Source organism: Zootoca vivipara, chromosome 6 (assembly GCF_963506605.1).
Source record: "Zootoca vivipara chromosome 6, rZooViv1.1, whole genome shotgun sequence".
NCBI lineage: Eukaryota > Metazoa > Chordata > Lepidosauria > Squamata > Lacertidae > Zootoca > Zootoca vivipara.
In genome coordinates this window covers 12,176,976-12,201,339 of record NC_083281.1, presented here as the reverse complement: position 1 = coordinate 12,201,339, position 24,364 = coordinate 12,176,976, and the positions used below count along the sequence as shown (strand labels likewise).

The 24,364-nt window shown below is 46.9% G+C and overlaps 1 protein-coding gene across 1 annotated transcript in view; it reads right to left on the bottom strand.

The window, feature by feature from the left end:
• Positions 1 to 414: 414 nt before the first annotated feature.
• Positions 415 to 24,364, bottom strand: part of CERS1 (ceramide synthase 1) — a 32,629-nt gene continuing 8,679 nt past the window's right edge. Inside the window, exons 2-7 of the mRNA XM_035118997.2 lie at positions 14,288 to 14,447; positions 10,659 to 10,839; positions 10,251 to 10,412; positions 9,785 to 9,932; positions 6,755 to 6,888; positions 415 to 5,458 (exon numbers count right to left, since the gene is read on the bottom strand). Of these exons, the coding sequence (XP_034974888.2) occupies positions 5,416 to 5,458; positions 6,755 to 6,888; positions 9,785 to 9,932; positions 10,251 to 10,412; positions 10,659 to 10,839; positions 14,288 to 14,447 (828 nt within the window). The 3' untranslated portion in view covers positions 415 to 5,415. The remainder of the gene's footprint in view (positions 5,459 to 6,754; positions 6,889 to 9,784; positions 9,933 to 10,250; positions 10,413 to 10,658; positions 10,840 to 14,287; positions 14,448 to 24,364) is intronic.

The following is a 24,364-nucleotide window of genomic DNA, read 5'->3' as shown; positions in this document are numbered from 1 at the left end:
GAGGGTCATCTAGTCCAACCCCCTGCAATGCAGGGATCTCATCTAAAGCACCCATGACTGATGGCTGCCCAGCCTCTGGGGAGATTCCCCCCAAACCCCCCTCTGTAGTCATGGAGGGGGCTTTTGATTTTTTTTCAGTGTGCTTACCTCTAACCTTGTAACATTTTGTAAGGTATCCTGGAAGGTGGAGAGAGGCAGTGTGGTGTAGTGGTTAGAGTGCCAGGCTGGGGCCTGGGAGAGAGCAGGGTTGGAATCCCCCACAAAGCTCACTGGGTGACCTGGTCCTACCTCGCAGGGTTGTGTGGGGATAAAAGGAATGTGGGGAGGGGAGAGACCCCTGTGTGCCATCTTGAGCTCTTGGAGCAAAACAACTGGATTATAAATGCAGTAAATTAATAAATAGAGTAGCAAATCAAATTGTTATCTCCCTATTATCTTGTAACCTTGTTTCTCCTTTCCAGTTAAGATGCAGCTCTCCCCCCTCTTGTCCCCTTTTAAACACGTCGAGCAGCAGCAGAAAACCCAAATCAGGAATACAGAACTATACACCCAACTTTAAGCGGCTAGAAAGGTAACAAACAGCTCTTACGACAAATACGATTTCTCCTTCTTTTAATGAGGATTCCGCCACAAGAGAGTTGGCATTTAAATTAACACAGAAACAAACACAAGGCCTCGGATCCCTCTCTCACAGACAAACACCTTTCCGAAGCAAAGCCACAAGTCATAAAAGAGCAGGGGAGGAAGTGTGAACATTGGTGCAAGGGATGGATCCGGACCAGGCCTAGAAGTCTGGAATGAGCTTTGTTGTAAGACTCTCCTTGCGCCAAACAAGAACCTTGTGTGTGTGAAGAGATAAATCCACCTGGATGGGATTTGACCCCTGAAAATAAGCTTGCCTCTAACTTACTCAAGAGTAGACACATAGAAAGGAATAGGCACGACTAATTTGGGGCCATTAACATCCACTATCCTGCATTGAAGCTAACAAACACAACCTACCTAGGACCACTAACTTCAATGAGTCTACTGTGAATAGGACTACTGACAGGAGCAACCCATTGAAGTTAATGGGGCCCATTAGTCACATCCATTCACTTCAATGGGTCTACTCTGAGAATGATTCAGTTGGCTGCAACCTTGTTTTGCCCGGAAGCATCTCAGATCCCAAAGCATGCTAGACCCTTTAACGGAAAGCCCAGTGGATTCGAAGCATTGCTGGGTTCTCTGGTGATCATATGTTGAACCGGCCTTTAGGATTGCAACCTTAGAAGGGGAGTTTTCTGTCCACTCACTGGAGATGGGGGCAAATTTAACTTGACAACACATCCTCCCATCTTTTGAGCTAATTGCACTCTTCGAGGATACCCATTGCAGATGAAGAATCTGGTGTGGTTCCTGAAGTCTGAACATTAATTTTTTTAAAAAATAATAATACAGGTTTTGGGGGGTTTTTTTAAGGGAAATATCGGGCAGGGTGCCACCTTCTCTCGTCCCAACATCTGAAGAGTCATAGAATCGTAGAGTTGGAAGAGACCACAAGGGCCATCCAGTCCAACCCCCTGCCGAGCAGGAAACATCATCAAAGCATTCTTGACATATGCCTGTCAAGCCTCTGCTTAAAGACCTCCAAAGAAGGAGACTCCACCACACTCCTTGGTAGCAAATTCCACTGCCAAACAGCTCTTACTGTCAGGAAGTTCTTCCTAATGTTTAGGTGGAATCTTCTTTCTTGTCGTTTGAATCCATTGCTCCGTGTCCGCTTCTCTGGAGCAGCAGAAAACAACCTTTCTCCCTCCTCTATATGTTCCCCGTCAGTTCCCCGTCCCTGTTGCACCTGGGTGGCCACATGAGAACAGGGTGTTGAACTCAATGGGCCCTTAGTAACCACATTTAGAGGTTCACAAATCCACCCCCGTCTTACTTTCCTTCCAAGGGAAGACTCAGCAGAAGTCAGCAGGCTGCTGTAGATAGGCATGCACAAAACTCAAGTGGCAAGGGATCCTCTCTCTCTCTTGGCCTTCTGTAGGACAGGTTTGGTCAAGGAGCAAGCCGTGTCATCAGCGCAGTCCGACTACGGTGGGACACAATTTATTTAAGGTATCCCTAAACTTTTGCTTAATGTTTACAATCTCTAAACAGTGTGCAAAACAAATTACAGTGCAGGAACACCAGGTGTGTGTGTGAGCGCAGCATATTGTTTGTGGCATCTGGCTTGCAGAGAACATCGGCTTTCACTAGAGAAACCAAGGTGCTAGCCCTCATGGATGCAATGGTATGCCGGAATCCTCAGAAACGGGAGCTGTGCACCAAATAAGATTCCCAGTGCTAGGGAGGGGTTTGACGCTTCACGCTTCTTCCCTAGGAACGAACCTCCAAATCAGGGTTTCCCCGAACTTGGGTCTTTGGACAACAACTCCCCATTATCCCTAGCTAGCAGGACCAGCGGTCAGGGATGATGGGAATTGTAGTCCCAAAACAGCTGGAGACCCAAGTTTGGGAAACACTGCCAGGTGTGTGCAAAAAAAATCAGAGAACTTGTTCAAATTCCCATCATTTATGCAAGTCAGGGAATCTAACTCTTCCCCCCTCCCCGCAGTGGGGAATTCTACAGTTCTTGGTGCTTTCAATTTTTCCACGGAGGGGAAAGGGAGAGGCAGATTTTTTAAACCTGGCACGCATATGCAGGCTGCTGTGACTGTGGCGTCATCCTGCAGCACCAAGTAGAAGGGGGCGGAAAAGGCAAAGGGATGCAATGGCTTCCCAGATGTTTAATTATCAAAAGAAGGGCTTGTTCACACAGGTTCCAGCAATCCCGACTTGTGTACCGGGGTTTGTGCGGAAGTGCGTACACTTGTTGGTTTGTTTAGATAAGGCATCCCCAAACTTTGGCCCTCCAGATGTTTTGGACTACAACTCCCATCTTCCCCGACCACTGGTCCTGTTAGCTAGGGATCATGGGAGTTGTAGGCCAAAACATAGGGAGGGCCGCAGTTTGGGGATGCCTGGTTTAGATCGACCAGACTGCATTTCTATTGAACGATACATCTGAATAAATGTACACGTGCCCACAGACAGAGGTTCAAAGATTGTACGCTTGTGGGATATAGTATGTGAACACCCTGAAAATGCAACTTCTGGATCCAGGGGTGCTTTTGTCTACAAATGTCCCCATCTGCATTACAAATTCCTCTCCCTCCTGCGTCATCTTCCACCTTAGCAAGCAATTATTTGCATTCCCATCTACTGTTGCTAACACAGGGTGAGCAGAATACGAAGAGCACCAGCAGCTGCCCTATACAGCGTCAGACCGTTGGATAAAACGAGATCAAGATGGTGTGCCGCTGTCCCAGGTTTCAGGCCTGGGGGGGTCTCTCCCAACCCAAACTGGCGACGCCAGGGACTAAACTCCCGGCCCTTCTGAATGCAAAGCAAATGATCTCCCCCTGAGCTGTGGTCATTCAGTTTCAGGTCATTCTGGTCCTCATGGAACATAGAACTGGCTTTAAATAGGAACCCAATAAGCTGCCTCCTGTTGCATCAATGGGTCAGCGGAGTTCAGTAACGCCTACACTAATTGGCAGCAGCTCTCCAGGCTTCCAGACCCCGGGGTGTCCTTTCACCGAGATGCCGGGATTGAACCTGGGACCCTCCACATGCGAGACAGCTGCTCTAAGCTCAACCCTTTCCTGGTAGATCTCTTGGAGATTTGCAGGAGGTGGGCAACTGTTTCCGACTCTGGGGTAGCTGTTGGTAGAGCGTAAGACTCTTAATCTCAGGTTCCTGCATTGCAGGGGGTTGGACTAGATGGCCATTGTGGCCCCAACTCTGTGATTCCGTCCCCTGCCAGCCTTGCGTCTGCCACTCATAGAATCATAGAGTTGGAAGAGACCACAAGGGCCATCCAGTCCAACCCCCTGCCAAGCAGGAAACACCATCAAAGCATTCCTGACATATGCCTGTCAAGCCTCTGCTTAAAGACCTCCAAAGGAGGAGACTCCACCACACTCCTTGGCAGCAAATTCCACTGCCGAACAGCTCTTACTGTCAGGAAGTTTTTCCTAATGTTTAGGTGGAATCTTCTTTCTTGTAGTTTGAATCCATTGCTCCATTTGAATCCGTTTGAATTTCTTGTAGTTTTCTGCCCCCAAAGGATTCTTGCCAACTTCCGCTGCTTTTCCCTGGGGTTAAGGGTTGGCGGGTGGGGGGGGGGTTAGTAGCATGACGTGGATGGGCGCTGCCCCAAAGCCAGCTCTGGGGTGCCCAACTGAGCCACAAACATCAATTGGTGCTGCATTAGTGCGTTGGGACTGGCAGACCCACGTGGGAGGTCCATGCTGGTGCTGCTTCGTAGGAGAGAGAATGCAGAACGGGAGTCACCTCCGTCCACCTGGATAGAAAGACACCAATAATTTTGTGCTCGCAGAGACTCCTTTCTCCTTGTGAGGTGCAGTCCTTGCAGATGGACAGACTCTGAACGCAGAGGCTCCACGCAGCCCCATCAACAGGCTTCCCTCCAGGGAAATAGGGCAGACACAGCCCCTTGCCCCTCCGTCTCCCCACATTCCTGGCGCCCTGCTTTTTCATCACAAACATTTTAGATATCAAAACAGGCATCCGGTTTCGCCACTGTCTCCCCTCCACCCGTCGTCTGCCCTTACAAACAAAATGTTTTAAAAGTCTGTTTTCAGAAACTAATTTGGAAAATTAGTTTTGGATACTCTTCCTTTGCACACAACAGGGGGGGGGGAAGCACATACCCCCCGAGACAGGTCAAATCACCCTTTCCCCCTTCTTTTAACGATATCCAGTAAAATATATATTTTAAAAAGGCGGGGTGTGCGTGCTTGCAAGGCGAGGAATAAAGTGCCGCAGAGCATTGTGGGATAACCGTCCCCAGGTGAACACCGCCACCCCTCCTGTCAATCAATTCACAAGTGTGAATCCCCGCCCCCTCAAGCTGATCGGCCACTCGGTTCGCTTAACCAGTCAGGGCTCTGGAGAACGAGGAGGGTGGGGGAAGCTGTTGCATCCTCTCGGGGGGCCACCCCAAAGAAGGCTGCGCAAGGCAGAGCTGGTCTTTACAAGGGGACGTTGGCGGAGGAGGGACTCTTGCCGCTCCCTTTGTGGGGCTCTCTGCTGGGCATGCCGGATCCAACCCCAGGTCTGTGAAAAAGGCCCCCTTTCAATCCACTCCGTGTGAGTCCTTACCGCCAGCGCCAACTCTGGCCAAATGCAAGAGTTTTTTTAAAACAACAACAACAATGCAACCGCCAAGGAGTTGCCTGCAGACCCTTTCCCCCTCCCCAATCCCACAGCTCTAGGTATCAAGACGAAGGGGTGGGGGGCGGGCTCTTCTCTGGGTTGGCAAGCAAGCTGGGGGGTCCTTGCCAGCGGAGATCCAGCGGGTGCCATCTACAACCGCTTGTCTTTCACGAGTCCGTTCTTCAAATGCTTCCTGTGGAAGAGAGAGTAAGAGAGTAGTCAACACAGAGTTGAACCCCGTGGAATTAATGGGCCTAAGTCAAGAAGGCAAAACTAGCCTGCTGGATCAGGCCCAAGGGGGCCCCTCCAGTCCAGCAACCTCTTCTCACTGCAGCCAATCAAACGCCTGTTGTGGGAAACAGGCAAGCAGGATTTGAACCCCCCGAGCCCTCTCCCCTCCTGCATTTGGAATGCAGAAAGATTTCTCCCTCTGAGCATTCCCCATTGGCTAGTCGCCATTCCTCTGTGAGTTAATTCAATCCTCTTTGGAAGCCAGCCAAGTTGGTGGCCATCACTGCCTCCTGTGGCAAGGAGTTCCATAGATTAACCAGGTGCTGAATCTCCCAGCCTTCAGCTTCATTAGATACTCCCAAATTGCAGCGTTAGGAAAAAAAGCTCTTTCTCCCTCTCGCCTATAAACTTTCTCTATGCCATGCATCACTTTTTAATATCATGCTGCCTCTTATTCACCTTTTCTCAAATCGAAAAAGCCCCAAACACTGCAACCTTGCCTCAGAGGGGAGCCAATCCACCCCCTTGAGGGAAAGGGCCCTTATCTGCCCATTCATTTCAATAGGACTACTCTGAGTAAAACCAAGGTAAGGACACACCCCTATGCTTCCGTATAGCAACCTTCCAGAGGCTTTAGCACAGCTTTTGTGTGTTTTAAATTCATGTCACAACAATGCGCTTTATAATCCTGTGGCTGCAATTTACTTAACGTGCTAAAGTTACAAACCACTTTGCGAAGCTTACGCTCCAAAAACCCGACTGGGAATAGTTGAAACTAAAATTCAGATTAAAAAAATCTGCATTTGTCAAACCCTTAATAGTGGGTCCCCACGCTCCCCTGGCCTGGACGCTTTTATTGCTGCCTGCCTCCCCTTGGGAAAAACACCCCACTCCTTTCAAGCAAAAGAGCTGAATGGAACATCCACATTCAGACACAGTCTACCTCGGAGTGGTTTACATGCTCCGCTTCTGGGCTTCAAACTGACAGAATGATACCCACGGCAAAGGGTTTCATCCAACAAGATGATTCTTCTGGAGGATAGTTGTATCAAAATAACTCCACATTCAGGAGCAAACTATCCCTGATAGTTGCAGGCAGGGCAGCTAAAGCCCATCTGGGAGAGGGCTTTTGCACTCCATTCATAGGGTTTCCAGAAGAGCGTGGCTGTCCACTGGCAGAAGCAGGGAAGCCAGGAGAAATGAATGTTGGTACGAATTTGATTTTCTTCCTCTCTCCCTCCCTCCCTGGCACACTAACCCTTCCTTCCAGCAGCTGGGGATGTGAAACTCCCGGTCTCTCTTCTTGCAGGCTGCGTCAACATCATATTCCCGGACGTCGTTCACTTCCCGAACCTGCCCCAGCAAGACCTTCACTACGAAGAGGATGATGTACTGCAAAGAAGAAGGGAGAGGGGACAATCATAGAAATGCAGAGTTGGAAGGGACCCCAAGGGTCATCTAGCCCACCCCCTGCAATTCAGGAATCTTTTGCCCAACATGGGGCTCGAACTCCTGATCCTGAAATTAAGAACCCCATTCCCCACAATGCTTTGCACTACATTACCCAGCCCCCTCACTTTCCTGAGAACCCAGTACGTTTCCGAGCACAATTCAAAATGTTGGTACTGACCTTTAAAGCCCTAAACGGCCTCGGTCCTGTATACCTGAAGAAGCGTCTCAACCCCCATTGTTCAGCCCGGACACTGAGGTCCAGCACCGAGGGCCTTCTGGCGGTTCCCTCATTGCGAGAAGTGAGGTTACAGGGAACCAGGCCTTCTCGGTAGTGGCACCCGCCCTGTAGAACGCCCTCCCAGCAGATGTCAAGGCAATAAGCAACTATTTTACTTTTAGAAGACAACTGAAGGCGGCCCTGTTTAGGGAAGTTTTTAATGTTTGATGCTGTACTGGTACTGTTTTTAATATTCGGTTGGAAGCCGCCCAGAGTGGCTGGGGAAACCCAGCCAGATGGGCAGGGTATAAATAAATTATTATTATTATTATTATTATTATTATTATTATTATTATTATTATCCCAGCCCGGGTGACTTGGGCCTAAGATGGCCTGCACGCCCATGATAAAAACATAATAAAAAGCATACTGACAGACAGACAGCCTAATAGTAAAATAGCCATTATGATAACAGCCCTCTTCCTCCACACAGGCCATAGATTATTGACTAGCCATAGGCCTGGGTAAAGAGGAATGTTTTTGCCTGGCTCCTAAAGACATGTAATGATGGCTCCAGGCAAGCTTCTCTGGGAAGAGCACCCCAAATTTACAATGTAAGTAAATCCAACTTTTACTTTTTCACAAAGCAATGTGTGTGGCTGTTATTTTTAAGGGGGCGATTATTATTATTTTTCACATAAAAGAAATCTTTACATATTTTAACATAATCCATAAGTTCCTTTATCTGTTGACTTTCTGTCCTCCATTTCCATGGTTTTCATATTTACCCTTAAATGCTGCATATTTTGCCTATACTATTCAATGCACACAATTTAACGTATTTATCTTAATAATTTGCACTGTCACTCATATTTCAAGTCCTGGTCATCTCACTATAGTACAGGTGAAACTCGGAAAATTAGAATATCGTCGAAAAGTGCATTTATTTCAGTAATGCAACTTACAATTTTTTTCTTTTTCTTTTAATTTTTACAAATGCTTTCTTTTGGAAATTCCACAGCAATAAAACAAATAGTTACAACAATACAAAAATAAACATCGCTATTACATTTCATTAATTCCGTTCCGTTTATAATTGACCCGCCTAACGACAAATAATTACAATTACAACAAATAAAGGCTTGACATATCTTGCTTTGCATGTCATGCATCTATCTCATATATTGGTTTCACCTTTTAAGTTGCATTACTGAAATAAGTGCACTTTTCGACGATATTCTAATTTTCCGAGTTTCACCTGTAGTTCTTTAAATCCCCAATAAAAAAATTTCAGTCCTCAAGGCATTTTTCTTCATTTTGATCTCTAATCTTTGCTGTTAATCTTGCCAGTTGCACTTACTCCATCATTTTCAAAAGCCAACCTTCCTTTGTTGCTAGATTGGGAAGACGAAGAAAGCACCCTGGATTATTGTTTCTAGAAGTTTAAATCAGGCACCCCCAAACTTGGTCTGTGGTTTTTGTACAGTATTTTGATTCCTGTTTTTGAAAAGCTTTGTCTGTATGGGTGTTTTTTGCAAACCAGGCACTACATAATAGTCAGATTATGTTTTAGTATTCTGGGCTTTACCAAAAACAGCTGCTGCCTTTTCCAGGATCCAGGTGGACATTGCTGTCTCCATTGTAACTGTGCACAAGTCATTCTCCCTCCTTCTCTCTCTCTCTCTCTCTCTCTCTCTCTCTCTCTCTCTCTCTCTCTCTCTCTCTCTCTCACACACACACACACACACACCTTAGCTCAAAACTTTCCAAACTGTGTGTTGTGACACATTAGTGTGTCGGCTGCATTGGGTAGTGTCATACGAATGCACCCTGTGTTCCTCCCAGGGCTGGAAAGTAGTGTTAGAAACATATGAAAGCTAGGAGGTAAAAGGCACCTTAAACCTAGGTTATGGATGCAACAATAGAATGTCTAGGCGCACTTTTTTATAACCAGAATACAAAGCTGAAAATGAATGAACTACAGTGGTACCTCGGGTTACAAATGCTTCAGGTTACAAACGCTTCAGGTTACAAACTCTGCTAACCCAGAAATAGTACCTCAGGTTAATAACTTTGCTTCAGGATAAGAACAGAAATCGTGCTCCAGTGGCGCGGTGGCAGCAGTAGGCCCTATTAGCTAAAGTGGTGCTTCAGTTTAAGAACAGTTTCAGGTTAAGAACGGACCTCCGGAACAAATTAAGTTTTAACCAGAGGTACCACTGTACAGCCAAAATATTATGTTCCATTTTTCACATGGTCTAGTCCAGGCATCCCCAAACTTTGGCCCTCCAGATGTTTTGGACTACAATTCCCATCTTCCCCGACCACTTGTCCTGTTAGCTAGGGATCATGGGAGTTGTAGGCCAAAACATCTGGAGGGCCAAAGTTTGGGGGTGCCTGGGTTAAATCAGCCTTGTCTTAGCTTCCAGGTTTATGCTACAAAGGATGGTTCCTTTGCTGACCTCACTTGCGTGAGCAAGGAAAGGTAGTAACTAAGCAATATATCCTTCTCCTAGTGTCTAAATCCTTTCCTACAGAACTGAGGCTCGTGAGGCCTATCAGCTGGAGGTTCCCAACTCCTGCATTCCTGCAGGGAAATGGGAATTTCTCGCTACTCACCAGAAACCAGTAGATGTTCATCAGAGTCAGGATGAAGAGCAAAGCATTGAAAAAGAAGTAGAAGGGGATCTCCGGGACAGTCTGGAGGCTGGTGTGGCAGGTGGCGTAGAGCACTTTGAGAGGGAACCAGTACAAGCGGAACCAGAACCTGCGGGGACAAGGGACCTGGTCTATGAGGACTAGAATCTTGTTGTTCGTTCACTTAAATAGCTTGATTGTTAAAATAATAATAATAACCTCAAAGCGATTTACAATTTTGGAAAACTTCTTGCACAAGAGCAGTCTATCTGAACAGCAAAATACTGGGATTGCAGCACCACAAGCAATTTCTTTTAGCCACAACCAAACAATAATTTGTAATATGCCTTCCTGCCGGGTTTTCTTTTTGAGGGGGGTGGAGTTTGCAGAACCACCCTCCCTCGCAATGGGCCGTTTGTGTGCGGAGTTTGAGGGCCGGCAAACTCACCAGCTTACACAGAAGGAGATGCAACCGGCGTTAGAGATCAAATCGTTCAGACGATGGTAGACCCCGCCCCGATATTTGAAGTAGACGTTGAGCTTTGTGAATTCCAGCTGAACATCGCTGATGTCGTGAAGGAAGAGGACGAGGATTCCCACATTGTGGTACCTGAAGTCAACGTTGCGAGAAGGAGAGGATACAAGCACAGGTAAGCCACGGCACAACCTTTTAAGCACACCTGGATTCGATTATTCTTGCCCCCAGTCAGTGCAGACAATGCTGAACTAGAGGGACCTTCGTCTGGTTTGGAACCCAGGACTTTCTGCATGCACAGAATGCGCTCTGCCACCAAGGAGAGGTGTAGCAAGGCAGGAAACTGGGGTTGGAGGCTAGCACGTGCGGATGGGGACACACCTGAACATGTAAGAGAAGGTGAGGAGCATTAGGGCGACCACGTGGTGGACGAGCATGACGATCGAGTCCCTGCGCCAAGCGTCCATGTAGAATGTGGCATAGATGGAGTGGCCGTAGAAGCTGCCTTGCATCAGGTAGGCGATGGCAATGTCTGGCGGGACCTCCATGCCCCTCTTCCAGCCTGGAAAGCCGCAAAGGAGAAGGGAGAAAGCAAGGTCAATGAATCACAGAAGGGACCCCCTAGGGTCATCTAGCCCAACCCCAACCCCCCAGAATATTCTAGCTGCCATGGAGAATTTGATCTCACACTCTGCACACTACAGCCCCCTACCAACTGAGCCAATGGGTGTGGGAAGCTTGGAAGCAGGGCCTGGGGGCAAGAATCATACAGTCAAAGAATGGCAGAGTTGGGAGGGACCCTGAGGGCCATCCAGCCCAACCCCCCGCAATGCAGGAAACTCAGCTAGAGCATCCTTGGCAGATGGTCATCCAACCTCTGCTTACAAACCTCCAAGGAAGGAGAGGCCACAACCTCCTGAGGGAGATCGTTCCACTCTTGAACAGCTCTTACTGTCAGAAAAGTTTTCCCTGTCAGAATCTCCTTTCTTGTAACTTGAAGCCGTGGGTTCGAGTCCTACCCTCTGGAGCAGGAGAAAACAAGCTTGTTCCCTCTTCCACATGACAGCCCTTCAGATATTGGAAGATGGCTGCCGTACCTCCTCTCACTCTCCTCTTTTCCAGGCTAAACATACCCAGTTGCGTCAACCATTCCTCATAAAACCATTCCATTTTAAAATGAGGCTGCATTAAAAAAAAAAATTAAAAATTAAATCTGGATTGTATTTTAATCCGCATTTTAATCAATTGTTTTTCTTTCTTTTACATTTTGTTGTGATCTTGTTGATGTCAGCCGCCCTGGGGAGGGCGAGGTATAAATAAAATTATTATTATTATTATTATTATTATTATTATTATTATTATTATTAGGCTTGGTTTCCAGACTCCTGAACATCTCATTCGCCCTCCTCTGCACATATTCCATCTTGTCAACATCCTTCTTAAATTGTGGCGCCCAGAACTGGACACAGGACTCCAGGTGTGGTCTGACCAAGGCAGAAGAGAGCCTTTCCCTGGGTCAGCATGCTGGGAGCCAAAGCGATTCAAAGACCATAGTTGCCACACACCCCAGGTCCACTCTCACCCCAGAATCCTGCAAAGTCATACCAACAAGGAAAGAACAAAGCATGCTAGCTAGTGGGCATCCTGAATGGACATTCCAGGCTGTGACCACAAGGGGGCATTGCTGCAAAAAAAAAATGAATTAAGATTAATTCACTTTTGGGTCACATCCTACACCCAGAGACACCTGTGATTTTGCAACTGCAGAAATGCAGGCATCCGCATTATCTACGGTGTTTTGCAAAAGACAAAGGAAAAAAGAGGCTCATTGCGCACTTAAGAAGGGAAAACATCTAGTGAAAGTGAACTATTAGGTTTTCATAGATGCGGAAGGAAGGAAAGGAAGTTTATTTTAGAAATTATAATTGTTGAACTATTGACAATTTGATGAACAGCCTCACTCGTGGATATTGGAAATGTTAAAATATTGTACGTGCAGGAATTGGCAAGTGGACAGCTGATGGTTCAGGGGGGGGAGTTAAAAGCAACAAAATAATAACGTAATATAAGATTAATTATAGAGAATGGAAGGCGACTCAGAAATAACTAGGAAAATAATGCAGCAACAAGAAGAAATTATGGGCACATTTGTGGGAGGCCAGTTTTTGGAAAAATTGTATTAAATTTGCTCTGATTTGTTAAAATTTGGAAAATCAATATAAATGATTTAGCAAAAAAAGAAAAAAGAGGCCCTCTTTTATTTTCTTTCAAGGACCAGAGTTTTGTGTGCAGAAGGTTCCTGGTTTAAGCCTCGATGGTATCTCTGTGTAGGGGAAGGAAACCCCAGAGAAGCTGCTGCTGCCAGCCAGTGTAGACAGTCTTGGGCTGAAGGAAGGAAGAGCAGCTTCCTTTGTTCCTATGGCATCAGCTCTTCATTCATAACCTTGAGAACTAGCACCCTGTCTTAATTTTAGGGGAGGGGTGATAGCTTAGCGGCACAGTTCCTGCTTCCAAAAGCAGGCAGGGCAACAAATGTAAATTTTGCCAAGTTTCTTCACGCACGGAGCGAGACACCCAGCAACCTCCATCCTCCATCCAGGGAAGATTGACAGAAGATTTACAGAAGCCACCCCGGTTTCTGATCCGATCCCGAAATGTCCCGCTTTTCCTCAGGACATCCCTATTTTCATCAGGAAAATGTTGGAGGGTCTGGATAAAAGGCTGTTCCTATTTTCACCGGAGAAAATTAATTTTGGCGGGTGTGCAATAGATTGTAATGGATTGCTTTTAAGTCACTTCAACACCAGATAAAAAAAATATCGCCCCCCCAACCACCCCACCCTGTCCTGTATTTTGCCAGGACAAAGGTGGCAACCCTAATCTCCGTATAGGATAGCTGCATATTCCTGCATTGCAGGGGGTTGGACTAGATGATCCTCAGGGTCCCTTCCAATACTACCGGTATGATTCTAAGTCCAGTCTGGCAAAAACACCCTCTGGTGAGGGGGTAGCCTGGCAAGAGTCTCAAGGGTTGGACAGAGAGGTTTGCAGGGCCTGAGCTACCCTGTTCTAATGGGAAAAAGTTCTACACTTTACCAGTGAAGGCGGTGAAGGTCCTGTGTGAGTGCCTGGAGGCGGTTGGAGGATGGATGGCGGCTAACAGATTGAGGTTGAATCCTGACATGGCAGAAGTACTGTTTGTGGGGGACAGGAGGCGGGCAGGTGTGGAGGATTCCCAGGTCCTGAATGGGGTAACTGTGCCCCTGAAGGACCAGGTGTGCAGAGTGGGAGTCATTTTGGACTCACAGCTGTCCATGGAGGCGCAGGTCAATTCTGTGTCCAGGGCAGCTGTCTATCAGCTGGTACGCAGGCTGAGACCCTACCTGCCGGCAGACTGTCTCGCCAGAGTGGTGCATGCTCTGGGTATCTCCCGCTTGGACTACTACAATGCGCTCTACTTGGGACTACCTTGGAAGGTGACCCAGAAATTACAACTAATCCAGAATGCGGCAGCTAAACTGGTGACTGGGAGCGGCTGCCGACACCACTTAACACCGATCTTGAAAGACCTACATTGGCTCCCAGTATGTTTCCGAGCACAATTCAAAGTGTTGGTGCTGACCTTTAAAGCCCTAAACAGCCTCGGTCCAGTATGCCTGAAGGAGCGCCTCCACCCCTATTGTTCTGCCCGGACACTGAGGTCCAGCGCCGAGGGCCTTCTGCGGTTCTCTCACTATGAGAAGCCAAGTTGCAGGGGAACCAGGCAGAGGGCCTTCTCAGTAGTGGCACCCGCCCTGTGGAACGCCTTCCCACCAGATGTCAAAGAGAAAAACAACTACCAGACTTTTAGAAGACATCTGAATGCAGCCCCGTTTAGGGAAGCTTTTAATGTTTAATAGATTATTGCATTTTAATGTTCTGTTCTGTTGGAAGCCGCCCAGAGTACTACTACTACTACAAAAGGGAAGCCTCTGCCCAACTCTTGACTTGACCTGTGCTGCTTACCGTACCATAAAAGACCGAAGGAGGGTCGTGGAAAAAGGGGTAGCCAGCGAAGAAGAGCAGGTAGGTGCTGTACGAGAAGGAGAGGGTGTAGAAGGCCAGCTTCCAGGCACTCTCGGGCATCTTGGCAGCATCCTTGGGGGGCAGCTGGCACCACTCAGCAAAGGGCTGGCAGAGAGAAGAAAGGATTGGCGGTTAATGGATTGAGGTTGAAGCCTGACAAGACAGAAGCAGGTGCTGCTTCTAGGGGACAGGGGGCGGGTGGGCGTGGGGGGCTCACTGGTCCCGAATGGGGTAACTGTGCCCCTGAAGGACCAGGTGGGCAGCCTGGGGGTCATTTTGGACTCACAGCTGTCCGAGGAGGCGCAGGTCCATTCTGCGTCCAACCCTTCTGCAGTGCAAGAATCTCAATGGAAGCATCCGCAAGAGATGGCCACCCAACCTCTGCTTAAAAACTTCCCATTCCCTACTGAAACTAAGAGGTGGAGGAATGCTTCTGTTTAGAAAAGGCCTTCCCTCCCAAGAGATGGAAATGCCTCTTCTTTGCATCAGGGATGAGGCACTCTTATCGCTCCAGGTATCAGAAAAGGTAAAGGACCCCTGGGCAGTTAAGTCCAGTCAAATTCAACTATGGGGTGGGGCGCTCAACACCACTTTCAGACCAAGGGAGTCGGTGTTCGTCCGCAGCTTTCCAGGGCATGTGGCCAGCGGGACTAAACCGCTTCTGGCACAACGGAACACTGTGATGGAAACCAGAGTGCACAGAAATGCCATTTACCTTCCCGCCACAGTGGTATCTATTTATCTACTTGCACTGGCATGCTTTCGAACTGCTAGGTCGGCAGAAGCTGGGACAGAGCAACGGGAGCTCACTCCGTCGCATGGATTTGAACTGCCAACCTTACGATCGGCAAGCCCAAGAGGCTCAGTGGTTTAGACCACAGCGCCACCTGCGTCCCTCTAGCAGACATCATTAGAGAGATGTCAGATATCACTAGAGAAATGAGGAACCGGCAGTGCCGGATTTACGTATAAGCTAAACAAGCTATAGCTTAGGGCCCCACTCTCTTGGGGGGCCCCCAAAAAAAATTAAAGGAAAAAAAACAACTGGGTGTACGTTTCCACAATACAGTAAAAGATAAAAAACAAATAAAATAAAACCTACATTCAGCAACAGTGTTTTGTGAAGAAGAAGAAGAGTTTGGATTTGATATCCCGCTTCATCACTACCCGAAGGCGTCTCAAAGCGGCTAACATTCTCCTTTCCCTTCCTCCCCCACAACAAACACTCTGTGAGGTGAGTGAGGCTGAGAGACTTCAGAGAAGTGTGACTAGCCCAAGCTCACCCAGCATGTGGTGCATGTGGAGGAGCGGAGACTCAAACCCGGTTCACCAGATTATGAGTCTACCGCTCTTAACCACTACACCACACTGGCTCTGTGTGTTGTGTTGTGTAAGCTCCTATGATGTAAGTCTTGGGCCCTGCCTGCTAGCCTGCTCCCTAAGATATCACTGGTTAGATACCTATTAGGTCCATAAATTAACATACAGCATCTATTCAACACAAAAAACAGCGAACCATTTGTTGTTGACAAAGGACAGTTGGTGCTATAAAGGCCCCCATTGCCTTCCGTAGCTTAGGGGGCCTCATCAAACCTAAATCCGGCCCTGGGAACCTGCAATTTACAGAAGCCGTCCCAGTCTCTGATTTGATCCCAGAATGTTCTGCTTTTCCCTAGGATGTCCCTATTTTCATTGGAGAAAATTAATGTTGGAGGGTATGGAAGGAGGAATTGTTGTTGTTGTTTAGTCGTTTAGTCGTGTCTGACTCTTCGTGACCCCATGGACCAGAGCATGCCAGGCACTCCTGTCTTCCACTGCCTCCCGCAGTTTGGTCAAACTCATGTTCGTAGCTTCGAGAACACTGGCCAACCATCTCGTCCTCTGTTGTCCCCTTTTCCTAGTGCCCTCCATCTTTCCCAACATCAGGGTCTTTTCCAGGGAGTCTTCTCTTCTCATGAGGTGACCAAAGTATTGGAGCCTCAGTTTCATGGATCAATGCCTTGTCGTGGTGAAGGGGCTTGAATAACTCACAGAAGCTATGAGCTATGCCATGCAGAGCCACCCAAGATGGACAGGTCATAGTGGAGAGTTTTGACTAAACGTGATCCACCTGGAGAAGGAACTGGCAAGCCACTCCAGTATCCCTGCCAAGAAAACTCCATGGACAAAGACAACAGGAAGGAGGAATGCCTCTCTTATAAAGAGGCATTCCCTCCAGAGATAAGGGGAACGCCTCTTCTCAGATCAGAGACAGGGGGGACCTAAATCCTGCCAAATGTTGCTGAGGCTCCAATGGCAGCCAGCATGCCCAATGGACAGTGCAAATTGTAGTTCAGCAACATTTGGATAGCCACAGGTTAGTTTGATTTATTTTTCGGGCGGGGTGGGGTGGGGAGGGAAGCATGTAAGCTGTTCTTCTGATTCCAGATCTTGCCACTGCAGGGCTTGTCCTGGCTCCGGCTGTGAACTGATCACCCGAGCAGCTGAGGTCTTAATATAGCATTTCCAACCGGGGAGCCCGTCTCAAAAGCTGCTGAGGTTTTTTTTCTCTTTCCAGTTTCCACCTCCTCGAGTTTCCCTCTGCTTTTCCGGCCCAGGAAAAGTTTCCCTTGTGTTGCACGAGCCCCTGGCAGGGTTCCTGCTCTGCAAAGATGCCCAGGAGGGGCAGAAGCAGCAGGAGATGCGCTCGCAGGCACCCAATGAAGCCAAAGGCCGGAAGAGTCAGGACTAAAGCTGGGCGATATCTGGTTTTCAATATTGCAATATTGTTGTTGTTGTTTAGTCATTTAGTTGTGTCCGACTCTTTGTGACCCCATGGACCAGAGCACGCCAGGCACTCCTGTCTTGCACTGCCTCCCGCAGTTTGGTCAAACTCATGTTCGTAGCTTCGAGAACACTGTCCAACCATCTTGTCCTCTGACGTCCCCTTCTCCTATTGCCCTCAATCTTTCCCAGCATCAGGGTCTTTTCCAAGGATTCTTCTCTTCTCGTGAGGTGGCCAAAGTATTGGAGCCTCAGCTTCACGATCTGTCCTTCCAGGGAGCACTCAGGGCTGATTTCCTTAAGAATGGATAGGTTTGATCTTCTTGCAGTCCATGGGACTCTCAAGAGTCTCCTCCAGCACCACAATTCAAAAGCATCAATTCTTCGGCGATCAGCCTTCTTTATGGTCCAGCTCTCACTTCCATACATCACTACTGGGGAAACCATAGCTTTAACATATTGCAATATATCACCAGCTAAACATCACGATATCTTAATATATCACGGTGTCTGAAATAAGCATGGAGCTATGTAGAGGATGCCTCGTGATTTTTGCATAGCAGACACACGCACATCTTCATTCAGAACAAAATAAAAAAAATTCATTCCAGCAGCACCTTAGAGACCAACTCAGTTTGTCATTGGTATGAGCTTTCGTGTGCATGCACATGAGTGACTGAACCCAAAGGGTGCTCATCAATGGCTCCTCTTCATCCTGGAGAGAAGTGACTAGTGGGGTGCCACAGGGTTCTGTCTTGGGCCCAGTCTTACTCAACATCTTTATCAATAAAAAAAATTCCTTCAGTAGCACCTTAAAGACCAACTAAGTTTTTATTTTGGTATAAGCTTTCGTGTGCATGCACACTTCTTCAGATACAGTGAAATGGAAGTTTCCAGGCACTTATGTAGAGAAGGGGTGGGGAGGGGTGGGGATGGGGAGGGGGGATCACTCAGAAGGGTGGTGGAAATGGGTGATTGACTGACTGATAGCTGTTGATGACCGCAAACGACTGCAAATGGTTTTGCATGAAAAAGCAAGGGTTGAGATGGCTGAAGATCGCTTATCATGTATAATGAGATAAAAATCCGATATCTCTGTTCAAACCAGGTCCCTCCATGGTTTTGAGCTTGGTGATAAGTTGCAATTCAGCAACTTCTCTTTCCAGTCTATTTCTGAAATTCTTTTGTAGTAAGACAGCTACTTTGAGATCTTGTATAGAATGTCCTGGGAGATTGAAGTGTTCTCCTACTGGTTTTTCTGTCTTCTGGTTCCTGATGTCAGATTTATGTCCATTTATCCTTTGGCGTAGGGTTTGGCCTGTTTGTCCAATATAGAGAGCTGAAGGGCACTGTTGGCATTTGATGGCATACACAATGTTAGAAGATGAGCAATTAAATAGTCCTGAGATGGTATGTTGGATGTTGTTGGGGCCAGTAATGGTGTTGTCTGGGTGTATGTGGCAGCAAAGTTGGCATCTGGGTTTATTGCAGGCTCTGGTACCAGTGTCCATGTTAAGTCTGGTGGTTGTATTATTGTGGGTGAGGAGTTGTTTAAGATTGGGTGGCTGTCTGTAGGCAATGAAAGGTCTTCCTCCCAGAGCTTGAGAAAGGGAGCTGTCATTGTCCAGGAGAGGCTGTAGATCTCTGATGATGCGTTGTACTGTTTTAGCTTGGGAGCTGTATGTGATGACTAGTGGTGTTCTGTTATTTTCTTTTTTGGGTCTGTCTTGCAGCAGGTTCTCTCTAGGTATCTGTCTGGCTCTGTTGATCTGTTGTTTAACTTCAGCAGGTGGATATTTTAGTTCTAAAAAGGTTTGCTGTAGATCTCTTAGGTGAGATTCTCTGTCTGTAGAGTTGGAACAGATGCGGTTGTAACGTAAGGCCTGGCTGTATACGATGGATTGTTTGGTATGTTTGGGATGGTAGCTAGAAGCATGTAGATATGTTTGTCGGTCAGTTGGTTTTCTGTATAAGGTGGTGTCTATATGTCCATCCTGTATTTTTATAGTAGTGTCCAAAAAATGTATTTCTTGCATAGATTGGTTCATTGTTAGGTTGATGGTGGGGTGAAAGTCATTGAATGTCTGGTGGAAGGTTTCCAGGGTCTGTTGTCCATGTGTCCAGATAATAAAAATATCGTCAATGTATCGCAGGTACAGGAGAGGTTTGAGTGGGTAACTTCGATCCAGACCAACACGGCTACCTACCTGTAACCATCTTTATCAATGACTTGGATGATGGGCTTGAGGGCATCCTGAGCAAGTTTGCAGATGACACCAAATTGGGAGGGGTGGCTAATACCCCAGAGGACAGGATCACACTTCAAAATGACCTTAACAGATTAGACAACTGGGCCAAAGCAAACAAGATGAATTTTAACAAGGAGGAATTTAAAGCACTATACTTGGGCAGAAAAAAATGAAAGGCACAAATACAGGATGGGTGACACCTGGCTTGAGAGCAGTACATGTGAAAAGGATCTAGGAGTCTTGGTAGACCACAAACTTGACATGAGTCAACAGTGTGATGCAGCAGCTAAAAAAGCCAATGCAATTATGGGCTGCATCAATAGGAGTATAGCATCTAGATCAAGGGAACTAATAGTACCACTGTATTCTGCTCTGGTCAGACCTCACCTGGAATACTGTGTCCAGTTCTGGGCACCACAGTTCAAGAAGGATACTGACAAGCTGGAACGTGTCCAGAAGAGGGCAACCAAAATGGTCAAAGGCCTGGAAACGATGCCTTATGAGGAACGGCTTAGGGAGCTGGGTATGTTTAGCCTGGAGAAGAGAAGGTTAAGGGGTGATATGATAGCCATGTTCAAATATATAAAAGGATGACATATAGAGGAGGGAGAAAGATTGTTTTCTGCTGCTCCAGAGAAGCGGACACGGAGCAATGGATTCAAGCTACAAGAAAGAAGATTCCATCTAAACATTAGGAAGAACTTCCTGACAGTAAGAGCTGTTTGGCAGTGGAATTTGCTACCAAGGAGTGTGGTGGAGTCTCCTTCTTTGGAGGTCTTTAAGCAGAGGCTTGACAGGCATATGTCAAGAATGCTTTGATGACGTTTCCTGCTTGGCAGGGGGTTGGACTGGATGACCCTTGTGGTCTCTTCCAACTCTATGATTCTATGATTCCTGTCTTGCACGAAACAGGAAAATGCCCTTTCCCCCCTTGAAATTTCATGCATCTTGGCTGGCTGTACTCCTGCGCAAGAGCTGCCCAAGGCCTTGAGAATAAGGTTTGAGTCTTTTGAGCAGCTTACCCTGGAAAAGAAGGCATCAAGACTGTTGTGAGATCTGATTTGAGTTGAAGGCCCCTTCCCAACACTACTTATTTATTTTCTTTTTAAAAAAATGTTTTTATTTATTTTCATGGTACAGAAGATAAATTTTGAGAAAACAATTGTTACAACAGTAAACAACAAGTAACTTGTCCTTCTGAAACCTCGCTGCATTATGGGCTCCCTAACATTCAAAAAATCTATCTTGGAACATGCAGATGGGAAGATTGCTAGCATTGATAAGAGATACAAATTTTACAAACATTAGGAAGAACTTCCTGACAGTAAGAGCTGTTCGGCAGTGGAATTTGCTACTAAGGAGTGTGGTGGTGTCTCCTTCTTTGGAGGTCTTTAAGCAGAGGCTTGACAGGCATATGTCAATAATGCTTTGATGGTGTTTCCTGCTTGGCAGGGGGTTGGACTGGATGGCCTTTGTGGTCTCTTCCAACTCTATGATTCAGATACACACAAAAGCTCATGCCAATGACAAACTTAGTTGGTCTCTAAGCTGCTGCTGGAAGGCATTTTTTGTATTTTGTTTTGACCACGTCAGACCAACACGGCTACCTACCTGTATCCTGATTCAGGATATATTGCCAGGTCAAAAATTATGAAACCAATATCGCAGTATGGACTTCAAATCAGCAATCCACGAATACAACCCATCCCTCATGCTATTTTTCATACACAAAATCCGACTAGCAATAATAAACAAAAAACCCTCTCCCTTTTTTATTATGCTATTTTGTTGTAAATGTTTGGCTTCCTTCTCCAATCTGTGGAGCCTTCCAGAAAGAATGAATGGATTCATTGTAGTTTGAATGGATTCAAACTACAATAAAGAAGATTCCACCTAAACATTAGGAAGAACTTCCTGACAGTAAGAGCTGTTCGGCAGTGGGATTTGCTACCAAGGAGTGTGGTGGAGTGTCCTTCTTTGGAGGTCTTTAAGCAGAGGCTTGACAGGCATATGTCAGGAATGCTTTGATGGTGTTTCCTGCTCAGCAGGGGGTTGGACTGGATGGCCCTCGTGGTCTCTTCCAACTCTATGATTCTATGATTCTATGAATAATAGAATTGCAGAGTTGGAAGGGATCCCCCCCAAAAAACATCTAGCCAAAGCCCTAATGTTGATGGACTACTCATAATGAATCTGGTAAGTCTTTTAAGGGGCCAAAAGACCCTCCATTATATCAATCCAGTTAGAAATGGCAAGTTTTGCACAGACTCCTCAGATGCAAAGGAATCAATACGGCTTGCTGCCAGGTTATGGTCTCCCTCAAAAGGTGGTGGCCTCTCCTTCCTTGGAGGTTTCCCAGCAGATGTCGGATGGCCATCTGTCAGGGATGCTTTAGCTGAGATTCCTGCATTGCAGCGGGTTGGACTAGATGACCCTTGGGGGTCCCTTCCAACTCTACGATTCTATGGAATTCCACTTAGAGAACAACCCATTGAAATGACTGGATCCAAGTTCAACATACCCTTTAATTTCAATGGGTCTGCTCTGGATGCAACCCAGTTAAACACACTTTGCCCAAAGGTTAAGCAAGTTTTGCTTTGGGGGAAGGCAGGACTTATTCCATCAAATTGTGTGTGAGAGAAATTAATTGATGTTATCCCCACCCCACCCCACCCCTTATCTTTCTCTCCAAACGTTAGATGTCCAGCCAGGCCCTTAAAAAAGAATAAAAAAGATAAAACACATGATTTGGCTCATTTTGGATGTAGGTGTGCCAGAAGGCAGTCAAGTGGGGTTGTGGTGATGAACCCGCCCAGAACAACCACTCCGCATGACCTCCATCTGAAAAGCCTGCCGTTGTTTTTGTAACAACGCAAGAGACAGACACCACCATCAAAGGCATCCTCTTCCAAGTGCGGTCCCCAGTTGCCCCTAGCAACAGAGGTCTTCCTGTGCTGGTTGCCCTGGCAACAGCAGCTGGCTGGCAGCCAGGGGACCAGGCTGCTGCCATTCATGTATCCTACCCTATACTTATATTTTTTTAAAAATGAGAGCGAGGAGCAGGAGGAGGAGAAATTATTGATGCCCGAGGCTACAGTGCAGCTCTCTCCCTGGGGGCAGGAGAAAACCCAGTCTTGGGGGTTGTTTTTTGCAATTAAGGATGGGAATAAATGAAACAAGTCTGAGGAAACTACCATCTGCCTGTGTCAAATTATGTTTTTCTCTCTCTCCTCCACCCTCAATTTTCAGAGGTCTTCCACCCCTCTCTTTGAGTTTCTGTTCTGGTGCCGCCTAAGTTCTTGAGGTCTAGAAACGTCACCGTTTTATAATCAGTAGCAGCCGTGAGTACATTTCTATATCTTACCTTTCCTCCCCAAGGGGCTCAAGGACGACATAAGTCTTCTCCCCAACCCACCCCCCGACATGTTCCTGCTTTATTTTCACAACAACCCTGCGAGGTAGGGGAGCCCCAGCCCAAACCAAAGGTGTTTTTTCTTATAAAAGGCTTCATATGAACCCACCTGCCCAGATTTCCTGAGACACACACACCCTACATTTCACTTCACCCCCTGACCTCAACGCAAACTCCCATAGACCTTGTCTCCTTAAATGACACCTTGTTCCCCCTTATTTTCCTAAATTGCCAGGGGTTGGACTAGATGATCCTTGGGATCCCTTCCAACACAGCTGGATGGCCAGCTGTATTTCACTCCCCTGTTCTCCTTACTCTCTAGACTGTTTTTTCCTTGGGGCAAAGACCAGGATTATGGAAATCCCGGGTACACCAACGGAGCCCTATAAAATAGGAAGGGGTGGGTTCCTATCTCTGCAGGTGAGCTTCCTAGGCAAGCCCACTTTGGGCCTCAGTCTTCCCCATCTGCAGTATAGGCATAAATCATACTCATCCATCTCACAGGGTTGCAGCAAAGGTTACCTGGAGACGCTGATTTAATTTTAAAAAGTATAGGGGGAAAGTGTGATTTATTTTTCAGTGTTCAATGCATTAAAATGATTAGGAATACATGTACACACACACATGCACAGTGACCAACATAACAATAATATCAATATATAGCCATGCCTGGCTAGCTCAGTTTGGTTACACAGCGTGGTGCTGATAATGCCAAGGTCACAGATTCAATCCCCATCTGGGACAGCTGCCTGTTCCTGCATCGCAGGGGGTTGGACTAGATGACCCGCAGGGTCCCTCCCGACTCTACAGGTCTATTTTCATATAAGTACCACAATAAATTTTTGATTCAGTTTAAGAAGCAGCTGGAGAAGGCGGAAGCTAAAAATACATAACCTGCTCCAAGACAGCAATCTCCCTTGTTATGTTAGTCACGATAAGGAAATCTATATGGATTAGGTAATTAACCACATCTTTCTGCAAATCCACCACAATCATGGCCAAAAAATGCTGCTTTTGTGCTTTAAAAATGGTTTCCCCCCCCCCTACAGATGCAGGAACACACACATTTACGATATTTTTGGTGTCAGGGAAAAGAAAAGCGACACTTGCTTCTCGCAAGCTATTTAAACCTGGTTACTTTTAAGGCTAATTTCTTTGTGCTTTGCTGAATTAAACAGAGCTATTTTAAATATTGTTACCCTCCTCCTCCACAGACGAGGACCGTCACCCCAGGAGACTCAGAAGGCAAGTGAAATGCTGTACATAAATGCACGAAGGCATTTCCTGCTGCCCGGCTGAAGCAGAAGACCATTTTAACAGGACTGGCTGTCAAAGCAGGGCAGATTGCAACACACAACACTGCAGTGTAAAATGCAACCCAGATTCACTTTACACTCCCTGGTCCTTATCACACCTTTGCCCGCCACAACGACACACCTATCAGGTTCTTTTTCCATTGCCTGCGACAGATCAGATCACTGCAAGAACATAAGATAGCCGCATCAGTAGAGCATGAGACTCTTAATCTCGCGGGTCGCGGGTTCGAGTTCTGTGTTGGGCAAAAAGATTCCTGCATTGCAGGGGGTTGGACTAGATGA